This window comes from Staurois parvus, unplaced genomic scaffold, assembly GCF_062004578.1.
Source record: "Staurois parvus isolate SC_StPar_1 unplaced genomic scaffold, SC_StPar_1.0 ptg000530l, whole genome shotgun sequence".
Lineage (NCBI taxonomy): Eukaryota > Metazoa > Chordata > Amphibia > Anura > Ranidae > Staurois > Staurois parvus.
In genome coordinates this window covers 10,946,028-10,958,536 of record NW_028318326.1, presented here as the reverse complement: position 1 = coordinate 10,958,536, position 12,509 = coordinate 10,946,028, and the positions used below count along the sequence as shown (strand labels likewise).

The 12,509-nt window shown below is 39.7% G+C and overlaps 1 protein-coding gene across 1 annotated transcript in view; it reads right to left on the bottom strand.

Annotated features, from left to right (window-relative positions):
• SLC25A12 (solute carrier family 25 member 12) overlaps positions 1 to 12,509 on the bottom strand; it is a 201,235-nt gene that overhangs the window by 120,912 nt on the left and 67,814 nt on the right. The window contains exons 5-9 of the mRNA XM_089690512.1: positions 11,978 to 12,117; positions 10,678 to 10,824; positions 7,744 to 7,882; positions 7,100 to 7,193; positions 5,452 to 5,536 (exon numbers count right to left, since the gene is read on the bottom strand). Coding sequence (XP_089546638.1) covers positions 5,452 to 5,536; positions 7,100 to 7,193; positions 7,744 to 7,882; positions 10,678 to 10,824; positions 11,978 to 12,117 — 605 coding nt within the window. The remainder of the gene's footprint in view (positions 1 to 5,451; positions 5,537 to 7,099; positions 7,194 to 7,743; positions 7,883 to 10,677; positions 10,825 to 11,977; positions 12,118 to 12,509) is intronic.

Here is a 12,509-nt window from a genome sequence, read left to right as displayed (position 1 = left end):
TGAAGGTTTAATATTACTTTAAGGTAAAAAAAAACCTCATGCCTTTAGAACCATGTGTCTCACTCTTGGACATACCTAGAACTTTTCCAGGGGGTCTTCCATGGAGCATCTGTATAAAATAAGCAATTCTCCTCAAATGGCTTGACTCCATTTTTTTAGTCATTCTGTATATTTTTTTTATTCCAGAAACATAAAAACTCACTGTGGAATGTTGACTATTAGTTTCCAAGACAGATTGACATCACGTATTTATCCAGGTAGAACATGCAACATGTAAAATGGTCTATGAAAATATACCTTTTTTACTCTTATGTCAGAGCCAATATCGTAAAACAACAAAATTGTTTTGTATGCAGAAAACATTGTACATTTCTTGATTTAGAATATCTTTGCATGTTGTTTGTTCTTCAGTGAGGTCGTTTGGGCATGTAGGGAGAAAACATATTGGGTGAATAAAATTTCTTCCTAGCCTCATTTGTCTCTGTTGGTGGGCCAACAAGGTTCACTATTGTGACATTCACCATCCCAGAGCGACAGGTTGTGAGCAATTTCAAAACAAGTAAAAGCCCGATTTCCTGAACATCTGTTCATGACACTTCTGTAGCACTAAGCAGGCCTGGCATGTATTCACAAGGCTTCGCTAAAGGATCCATGAATTCACATTCAATGTGACTTCTATATAGCCATCCACTGCATACCCTACCGCATGTCCTGCAGCAGAATACGCTGCACATTTTAATTATCAGCAGACCTTGATGAAAAATTTAAACTCCCCATTATATTTATCTGGTCATTAAAATTAGAATTTGAATTCAAGTATCTTGCAAAAAGTAGTTAGTAAACTATAGTTTGCAAAAGCCAGAATTCAGTAACGACTCTAAAGCTAAGCTTTAAATGTGCAGCAGCCCCTCTGAAAAGTGACCCTTGAGTAACATGTTGCCTCTTTATAACCTGTTTTAATCCTGTGCATGCCGCACCACCAAGCTGCAACCATGTACACACAAGGTTGCAGGGAGGTTGCACTGCAGCCCCATTCACTTGAATGGGTTGTATTCTGCAGTGGTACTGCCCGCTGAACACAACAGGAGAGTATTATTTTTATTGTGCAAAAACATTGCAGCCATGGCATGTGTACAACCTTAGATGGCTGTCTTTGTAGTATAAGGAAGGTGGGAAAAACATGGCTTAACCGCCTGTTTTTACTGCAACCCCCCAACCACAAGTGTTTACAAGCCCTAAATCTTAGAATTTTTTTTACCCAATACATTTTTTTCATTACAGACTTTACTGAGGAAGCATTGCTCTCACCCACCATCTGCTGCAAGCTTTGTAAACCATCTTTCACACCAATGCATTTTTTTGTGCTTTTTGCAGAAACGCACTACAGTCCATTTAACATGGTTTCCTATGGAAGACAATCACATCTATGCTTTTTTGAGCTGCTGCATTTTTGGAAAGGGTCAAGAACTTTTTTTAAAAGCAAAAAGCAACGTTTTTGATACAATAGAGTTCAATGGAGAATCTCCTGTAATGCATGGTAGTGTATTTTTTCCATGATATTGCCACGATTTTGCCATGTTTTGCATTTTTATTCTGCCCAGCAAAAATAAATTCCACTTTAAAAAAATTGAGCTGAATAAAACACAAATCGCGGCAAAAACGTGTGTAGAAAAACGCAAAACTGCGAAAAGCACTGCAAAACAGACAAAAAGCAAACTGCATAGGCATGAATGGAGCCTCAAAGCTAATCATTCTACAAAACTCCTTTTTTTCTTGGGTTTTGTGAAAATGTCCGTTTATCCCCTCCCAGATCCCTGTCTATCTTTTTTGACGTGATAACTCTCACATTCCAGAAACTCAATGATATGACCTTGTTGCAAACTCAATATGCTATAGCATTATGGGTGTGACCTGATGAGACAGCAATACAGGTATGGAGGTGAGTAAAGTTTGAGGATACAATTACAGCTTCAGCTTTCTGAATAAACTATGCAAAGAGATACAGTTGTGTCCAAAATTATTCAACCCCCACTGAAATTGAGTGTTTTGGCCAGTTTGACATTGCTTTTGATCATTCAGTCATCTTGCTTACATTTACATTAAAGAGGCACTTGTAGGTCAGACAAATATAACATAACAGTTATAATGAAATAACCACAAATGTCTTTTCTGTGCTCACAGCATTATCAGTTTTATTCAACCCCCAAGTGACATTCAATCTTAGTACTTAGTACAGCATCCTTTTACAGTTATAACAGCTTTTAAACGTGAAGCATAGCTTGACACAAGTGTCTTGCAGCGATCTACGGGTATCTTCGCCCATTCTTCATGGGCAAAGGCCTCCAGTTCAGTCACATTCTTAGGCTTGCGCACTGCAACTGCTTTCTTTAAGTCCCACCAGAGGTTCTCAATCGGATTTAAGTCTGGTGACTGCGATGGCCACTCCAAAATGTTCCAGCCTTTCCTCTGCAACCATGCTCTAGTGGACTTGGAGGTATGCTTGGGATCATTGTCCTGTTGAAAGGTCCAACGTCTCCCAAGCCTCAGGTGTGTGACGGACTGCATCACGTTTCCATCCAATATCTCCTGGTACTGAAGAGAATTCATGGTACCTTGCACACGCTGAAGCTTCCCTGTACCTGCAGAAGCAAAACAGCCCCAAAGCATGATTGACCCTCCACCATGCTTCACAGTAGGCAAGGTGTTCTTTTCATCATAGGCCTTGTTCTTCCTCCTCCAAACATAGCGTTGATCCATGGGCCCAAACAGTTCTAATTTTGTTTCATCAGTCCACAGAACACTATCCCACAACTTTTGTGGTTTGTCCACATGGCTTTTGGCATACTGCAGTCGACTCTTCTTATTCTTTGGAGACAGCAAGGGGGTACGCCTGGGAGTTCTGGCACGGAGGCCTTCATTACGCAGTGTGCGTCTTATTGTCTGGGCTGAAACTTCTGTACCCACATCTGACAAATCTTTTCTCAGTTCCTCAGCAGTCACACGGGGACTTCTCTCCACTCTACGCTTCAGGTAGCGCACAGCAGTCGAAGTCAGCATCTTCTTTCTGCCACGACCAGGTAGCGTTTCAACAGTGCCCTTTGCCTTGAATTTGCGAATGATGCTTCCTAAGGTGTCTCTTGGTATGTTTAACATCTTTGCAATCTTCTTATAGCCATTGCCCTTCCTGTGAAGAGAAATCACCTCTTCTCTTGTCTTCCTGGACCATTCTCTTGCCTTCACCATGTTTGTAACCACACCAGTAAATGTCTAGAAGGAGCTGAGTATCACAGTCATTTTAAAGCTGCCTAATTGGTGCTTATTATGCTTGATTGCTGCTCGGTGACATCCACAGGTGTTTTCAATACCTGATGGAAAGCACCTGTATGAACCTCTGTTCTTCAGAGTGGTAGTCTTTAAGGGGTTGAATAATTGTGGCAATGAAGAAACCACATAAGAACCATTTACTACTGTATTACATAAACAATTGATGTCATTTTAGTTGCATTTGGGTAGTTACAACGTCCTTGTAGGATTTGATTCTGAATACAATTCCAAATGTACACTATAGTCCCTAAACCCCTTTACAGCATTGGGGGTTGAATAATTTTGGACACAACTGTATAAAACTGCATTCAGCCTACCAGACAGTTCCACAAACAAACATTTACCAGCACTGTAATTGACAGCAAGAAACAATCTAAAAATGTCCATTCTCAAAAACTCAAGTGTGTTTTACATTAAAGCACGCAGCTGTGAGCGAGGGAACGAGGTACTGTTTTCATCAGTTAGCTGTCAAATGTCATATTACTAGTGAAATGATGAATAGTGTATCAACAGAATTAGTTACAAAAATCTACTGTGTAAATGCATCTTGTAAGAATTCTAGCTCGATGTGTTCGTTTCAACCTTCCTCCTGTTCAGTGCTTATTTGTAAAAAAAAAAAAGTGAATCAAAAGTGGACAAGGTGTACCAACGAGGTTTTATCTGTCAAATGCATAAGTTATCTAAACATTTCCTTGTTCCTGTTCTTCTTGTCCTCACTTCCATAAATGAATGAAATAGCAAAAATAGGAAAGATATACGGTAACATAGAAATAAGTAGCTGAGGAAAGGGTTGGTGGAACATTAAAGTGAACATGTTGCTTTACCTTGCATTGGCAAGGAGCAGGTTCAATTCATGCCCAAAAATCCACAATAACCTTAGATCTCCGAAGTAGGCCCACAGTGCAGATTGATAGGGATTTTTTGGCAATTCATTAGAAATCTATATGAAGTATCTGAGCCTGTGTTTAAACAAAAGTAAACATAAGCCAGCATGTTCAAGAAATGTCTTTTTAACCACTTCCCGACCGGCTGTTGCATATAAACGGCCGGACGGTGGCAGTGCAGGGTCGGGTGGCCGTTTATGAACGGCCTCCCCGCACCCTGCTTGTGCGCGCTCCCTGGGAGCGCGCAGCACCGCGATCTGGTGCCCGCTGTGAAACACCGATCGTCGGACGGGACCTCTGTACGAGGTCCCGATCATGTGATCACTGATTGGCTAATCAGTGATCACATGCAAAGTAGTAAGCAAGATGTCACTTGTGACATCACTGCTTACTACGTGTGAAATCTGTGAATGATCACAGAGGTCACATGGTACAAGGCTATTCACAACAGCCTTGTACCATGTGACAAGGTGTGACCAATCACAGCTCACTCAGTACTTCTCAGTGAGTGCAGGAATGCACACAGAGAGAAAGAGAAATGATTGCTTTTACATCCTATATGGGTGTAAAAGCAATCAGTGTAAAAAAAAAAAAAAAAAAAAAAAAATCTTCATCACCCCCCACAAGTAGTACAGTGTCACCATGGTGACACTGTACTGCTAGGGTGACAGTATGTAAAAAAAAAAAAAATAATAATAATAATATAAAAAAATAAAATAAAAATGTAAAAAAAAATGTTTAAAAATTATAATTTTTGGTTATAAACAAATTGTTTTTTTTTTTTACTAAAAAGATAACGGAATACATTTTGGCAAAGATTTATGATGAAATATTATTTATTTGCAAAATTTTATAAAAAAAACACTTTTGTTCAAAATTTTTGGACTTTTTCATTAACATAGCAAAAAAAATAAAAATCCCAGCGGTGAATAAATACCACCAAAATAAAGCTTTATCTGTCTCAAAAAATGGTAAAAAATTAATTTGGGTACAGTGTTGCATGACTGCGCAATTGTCATTCAAAGTGTGATAGCGCTGAAAGCTGAAAATTGCCCTGGTCAGGAAGGGGGTAAAAGTGTCCGGTCTGGAAGTGGTTAAAAAAAAGCTTCATCCAGCCCTTCTTTTGAATGCTGAGCTCTGCCATACAGTAACAACACTGGGTCTATATACCATCGCTGATAACCATCCATAGTGTGGGAAACATTCTTCGAGCAGGAGGTTTGGGTTTGCATTCTGCCCTTACCTGTCTCTGGATTTCAGCCAAGTTGTAAGGCAAAGCTCCTTCTTCTAGTGGTGCAATTCTCTCAATATCTGCCAGAGTGAGGCGCCTGAACAAAAAAAACAAATAGATACATTATCATATACTGTACAACCAAATATACACACGCAAAAAAGAAAAAAAAACTCTAAATGCTGTCCATCATCACACATGTAGCACCCTCCAAGTATAAAATGCTAATTAAATTTAGTTTTTGGCTCCTCTGTAGTCATTGAAGCAGCTATTGAGCTCTGTGGGCTGTTCTAGATTTCACAGGTTGCAGGTTTCCTCACTCCCCCCCCCCCCCCCCTTGCAGTCTTGAGGCTTCCAGAACATTGTGGACTGGGAAAATCAAATGGACAGCCTGAATATTTATTGTGCTTCTGCCAGTCCTGGAGGAGGTGTCCAGTAGGTGGCTGGAGGGGAACATAAATAGTCTGGGGCCTGCAGCAGACCTGGTCTTGTCTTAACCTGCTAGAGGAATTCCCAACCTCAGAGGCTGCTGCCCATTGAGGCAGTCCTTCTGGAGTCTGCTGATGTTCACCAAGGTCCCAGCTGTGGCAGAGCTGGGGGCCTGATTCCTAATTTCTTTTGAAGCTAAGCATTTGGTCTGGAGAACTCACTGAGTAGTGCCTTGTGGAACCAAGGAGGTGTAAAGCTGCCCTGGGATAATGTGATTACTGATCCAAGCTCACAATTCCAGTGACTGTGGGCTGTTCTACATTTGGGGTGCCAGTGGTACATTTCTGATTTAGAGACTGTTCAAAAAAGTTTCACCTAGTGAAGTGTTGCCTGTGTGATTGGTGGCCTCTGCAATGTTTTGGGAAAAGAACCAATTAAAATTTGCGGCTCTTTGGGGGTAGTTCTACACACATATCGCTCATGCATAACTCGTGCATAAAAATGAACACCTTCACATTAAAAATAAAATTTTCCATCCCTGATCTCGGCACAGAAGAAGTCAACTGGACCCAAACCTCAACTTTCATGAGACACTGCTACTCGCTGCCCAGGGCTGGCATAGTATTTCAGAGCTATACGTATCCTACCTCATGAATGAATGCAGCATCCAGCTGAGGCTGGCTATGACTATGATGAATACCAATAGTCCTCATCTTCATCTCTGTGCACACACCAGGCAGACTGCTTTCATTCTACTGTATATGACCGGACTCTACTTCACTCAGTGCATGCACTATTTTTAAATGGCAGAAGGAGTGTTGGAGTCTTCAAAAACTATGCCAACCACAGGAAGGCCAAGCACTGAGCAACAGCATTCCATGACATCTGAGAAAAGGGGAACAAATGTTTTGTGTAAGCCCCGAGGAAGGGGGGTCACTCTTAATACAAAAACAAATTGTTCAAGAACTCTGATGAAGAGATCTTTGGTCACTACTCTGGGGACTACACGCAGAGATTTTTTTAGTGACTTCTCTGAGAACTACAGTGATTTACCTGACAGTCTAAACTACTCTAAACTAAAATACATGATTTGGAATATACCTGGCTAAGGGTTTTTATCTTATAGTTGCTCTGTTTTACTTTACAGAAGGTAACAGAATATGTCCATGGACAAGGTCAATATGAGCCAAAGGTGGAGGTAGATTTTTCTTCAGCGCACAATTATACTTACCCAGTAGCATTAAATAGATCTGAAAGCTGGAACAAGATGTCAATTTCTAGTGGGCTAATCTGTCCAAATTTGTTTGCAGAATTAGTAAATTCCTCTGTAAGAAAATTACCAAAACATCAATAACTCTTTCTTTAGTCTCATAATACAGTAAACTTTAAAGATGAAATCTGGGCAAAACAAACTTTTTTTAATACAGGAGATGAGCCATTCTTATTAAAATCTTGGATTTGAAGTTGTGTATTTCTTTCAGATCTGTGCAGCAATCCAGTATAAAACAACTCCTGGATTTTGCTATTTGTAGGAATTTCCTGTAATAAAGACTGATTGGTGCTACTCTCTCCACTTGTACAGGAGGATGGTCTTGTACCTGCCCATCTGTAGCTTTCAGCAGGAAGTCTACAGAGGGTGGATGTGCTGGGTCCCACCCATATCTCATTTTTCCTTAAAGGCTATGTACGTCCTTTATTGTTCTTTTATGTAATATCTAGGTTTGCAATTGTTTTTAGTGCAATCAAAGTATTTTTTTTTATCCTTTGAGGCTTTCGAGGAATATAATTAAATGAAGGTGTTGATGCCCTGAGTTCAGCTTTAATTAAAAAAAAAATTGAACATGGAAAATTATTAAAGCACAATAAAGAAATTACCTTTAGTGACCTCCAAGTCTCTTTTTGTGCCTGCTAATGTACTGTATATCTTCCGTATCAACTCCATATTATTTAGCAAGGAATTAAAAGCATTGAAGTAAGAGAAGCTGACTTGGTGTGAGATAGTTCCTCCTGCAGCCTAAAGGAAACAGCATTTGATGAGTGAGAGTTAGGCATAACCAACACAGATAGATACTCAGGACCCATGAAAAGTTATTTATTTGCTTGCGATTTCTTGATTTGATTGCTCAATGTAAAAAATAAACATTTCTATAGCTTTTTTTTTTTTTTTTTTGCAAAATGTTCACAATTATGGTCTAAAATATTACAATTTGATAACTTACAGAAAGTTTTTTTTAAGTTAACCTGTCACAAATCCAGACAATTCTAAGAATTGTAATTCAGCTACAAATATTCCAGTTACATATTGTAAGTCTAATAGCTTGTGTGTGTTAGGTCTGATGGCTTGTTTTCTTTAGAGATTGACACATCCTGAGTATAAAAATCTATCCCTTGCTAGCATGCTGTAGAAAAGGGCACCCGATCTCTGTGTGAAAGCAGTAGTCTCTGTGAAGAGGTCCAGTTTGTCTCCTGTTGACTCATTCAGCAGGGACAATGAAATTTGCTGATTGTAGATCTGTAGCAGCTTAATAGCCACATAGTAGCATTAATAAAGTGCTGTTTTATATCATCTGTTACTAGAAATCCATTGATACTTCTCCTTACCCTGACTATTCTAGACAGGTAGGTCATCAGTAAGGAAAAACGATACATGAATAGCTTGCTACCAATTAATATCTGCAGAATCACATAACAATCTGTAAAAATATTTGTAAAACCCCCATGATATAAGTCATTGACTTTTTTAGTTTAATGCAAAGCTAAAAGGCCATCACTACCAAAAACCACTTAAATTTTTTGTGGAAACAGATATACCAAATCACATGTTAGCCTATGTCACTTGGGAAATCCAGTAGCAAGTTATCTCTTCTACAAATCCAAGCTCCAATCAATTAGTATGGACATCGCAAGACCAAATGATGGTGTCACTGCCACCACTTAACCACTAATCTCTCCAAGAGTCACAAAAAGCACGTTGTTTATTTAAGCCACCATAACAGCTGGCTTTTAATACAGGTATCCCCCCTCTAAAATACTGTACTGCCCCTGACAGGGTCATATGTTACAGTGTATCTAAAGTCTAAAGTATCTAAAGTCCAAATTTTTTTTTTTAGTATTGGATAGAGTGAGAAAAGAAACACCTCTTTCTGTCGCCAATGGAGATATCCAACATTTCAACTTGTCCCACTATCGTCACCAGGACTAACAGTAAGGAAAACCCCATTGAGGACATACGTTTCAGTGGCAACTCTCCAAAAGGGAGCTCTCTTGTTTCTGAGAAATTATTTTTTTTACTTGTACTGTTGAGTCTATGAGACAGGAAACAAGGGCAATCTTCTAAACTCCTAAACAGGCCACACATGGCAAGAAAAACTGACAGGATGTTAACATATTCTTCTCCAAAAATTTCCCTTAAGTTGTCTGCAGCACCCTCCTAGTTAGCTAGGGGGAGCTATAGCTTCAATTGTTAAGTAGAAGCTGAGTAGCAACCTGGGTCCAATAGTCAGAAGTTAAAATTTTGGTCAGACCTGAGAGGCTCTACAGACCAGCTCTATGGTACTTCCCCCTGCTCTAGAACTTTAGGGAAAGATCTAGAAGCAGTAGGCGGATGTGAGGAGTGGCTGATCTGTACGCTTAGAGGATCCTGGCCAATCCCCAACAGGAGGCTTGGCAACGGGCCAGGACAGCCTTTAAGAGTAACTGAGCCTGCTCAGCAGGAGGAGAGAGTTGGAGGAGAGTTCAGGTGGAAGATGGAGATGTGAGGCTGGAGAGAGGAGCCTGGGAGGGGGCCCAGATGGAGAGGGGCTCACCTACAGGCAGGAGAACCATGGGACCTTATGGGCCCCCTTGGAGAGGGAAGAAGCAGCCCAGCTAGAAGGCCTGGTAGCAGCCACCAACCCACCAGCAACACAGGTGAAGGACTGAGTGAGTAGACCTGCACCTCCTGGGCCAGATAGGGGAAAGAGCACTCTGGTGGGAAACCAGATTAGCAACCCAAAACTGTCTTACTCTAACACGGCAGGGACTGGACCCCCTGCTCAGGGATTACCTTGGGGTCTGGGGTGGTACAGAAGGAGACGATTGCTAACTCTCTAAAAGAGACTGTTTTGCTGTAAAAACCTTGTATATAGTTCCAGGAAGTTGTCCTTGGTTTGTTAGTTCTATTGGGCATCCCATACAACCCTTATCCTATCCTAGTTCTAAATCCCCTAATAAAACTTCAAAACAAGCTCAAGGACTGATTATGGTCTCCTGGATGCAAGATATTGTGGAAATGCATGTTTACTGGCTGTGCAGGATTATAGGGGACCCAAAATTCTAGCGTCTTCTAAGGGGGTAGTGCTACAGCACTGTATAAATACTTTAAGGGGGGTGAAAGAAGTAAGACTGTAGACAAATATAAGTGGTGCAGAGGCCAGAATGTTAGATTGGAAACCCAGAGGCTGCAAACTGCTACCTTCATTGGAGGGGCAGCAAAAGCCAGCCAGGAAAAAATACATTCATGTAAGGGACAGACACAGAGAAGAAGGGGCTTGGTTTGTTAAAATGAAAAACAGAAATGGTAATGCAAGAAAGAGCCAGTTGAGGTGAGACAACAGACATACATGTTATGGTATTTGAATATAAAATCTGTTTTTGATATAAAAGACATTTGCATGTTACATAGCTCTGAAACGTTTTCCACTCACTTTCACTTTGCATTGTGTTACATTTTATTTTACCACTGTTCCACACTTTGGAAATTGACACTGCTTGGATGAGCATTGTTTTGACATTTTACAAACACGGATATTGATCCCAGCTGTTACTTACTGAGACAAGGTTTTCTTCTACAAATGGTGTCAGCATGTGAGAGCGTATAGTAGCCATAATATCGCTGAAGTCCAAGGCTGTGATCATGCCAGCCTTACTCTTGTCCTTCTGGGCAAAGGCTTGTCGAGCATGTTCAAGTTGCAGCTCCTAGAATCCAGGGTAAGCAACAGCTTATTTTAAGGTGCAATTCCATATTTATGTACAATACATTTTCTGTGATCTATGCATTATAAGGTTGTAACAAACTTCCAGTATAAATTGTTTTGCTATCTCTGATAGAATAAATCTCCAAGATAATGAAGGATATTACCTAGACACAAAATGTGCATTAATTAGTGGCCAACATGGAACAACATTTTACTACTACCTACTGTAATGCCTGTAAAAATGCTCAGGAAAGTTCATGTAAAGCCAACATTTTTTCTTTGTTTTTGATAGAGCAGGGAAGGGTTGAAACCCCCATTTGGATTATTTTTGCTGCTTATGTCTTGCTGCAAAGTTTTCCCTTCACTTCCTGGCCTAGGGACACAACAAGAGATAATAGGAAATGTCTCCAAATTAAATGGATTTCCCATGTTAGAAAGCTTTCCCTATTGGAGGATGTTCACTCACCTTTTGCTCTGGTGGCTATCAATATTATTGTATTTCATCTTACTTTCTGCTGGTCTCACAGATAACATTGAGGTTCCATGCATACTGGCTTAAAAATCACTGCTTCTAAAGGAGTTTTGTGTTTTTCAGCTCAATGTTATCCTATGTGTTCATGCACATTAGAATGATTAGATGCATATTTTAAGCTCAACGTTTAGAAGCAGGAAAAAAACTCTTCTGGTTTTCATTTTTGATTGGAGCTTTCTGGCAGAAAAAATGCTAAACTCTCCTAAACTCGCCTAAACTGTATACATAAGCGCTCTATATCAGTGATTTTATTCTGCCAAAGGAACTATTTTTTTTTAAGCCCAGTATGCATGGAGCCTAAATTTTACAAAGAGTCTATTTACCACTCAATGCAAAACTATAGCAGTATATACAGATTTAGGAAAAAAATAAACTTAGAATCATACAGTGATTTAATATATCACCATATATACATTACTTATTTGCTTCTGCTGGGGTTTTTTTTTTTTAAATATGCACTGTCACGACAAAAATGATTTTTGCATTTTGAGTTAAACGGTAATTTGGATTGGTTTCAATGAGGAAAATTCTAATTTTGAGCGAATTGTCTTTTTCCAGTTTTCATGAAGCAACCCCAAGTGTCCCCTTTCTTGTCTCTGCACTTTACAGATAAAAAATTCACCTGTAAAAACTCTGTAAATTCCAAGTAGGAGAGATGTTTCTTCCGGTTGTGGCCGAAATGTAGTCGAATAAACTCACAGTCCCAGTTGAAAGGGATATGATGGTGAATGATAGTCTGTCCGAATATTTCCTTAACATTCTCTTAGGAGGAAAATGAATCCAGAAAATCATATTGTTTAACTATAGTTGAAAAGACAAACATGATACACTGAAAACATTAAATAGAATCTCAGTAATAGTAGAGACCAACGCCAACAGTTTCACTGGTACAAAATCAGCATTGCATGACTCCAATCCCTTAGACGTTGAACACGAAGGGCTGTATTTAATAAAGGCTCTTGGATGATTTGGGGTATGCATCTGCATTCAAGTGATTAGACACTGGCAAACAAATCTGTAAGGACAGCCCCAAAATATCCCCCTCTACTCTTAGGAAGTCTCAGTTTATTAGCAATCAATAAGGAGTGAATCATAAGAATAGAGGGCCAGGACCTGTACAGGGAATTCAAAAACCCTATTTTCTTAATCTTACA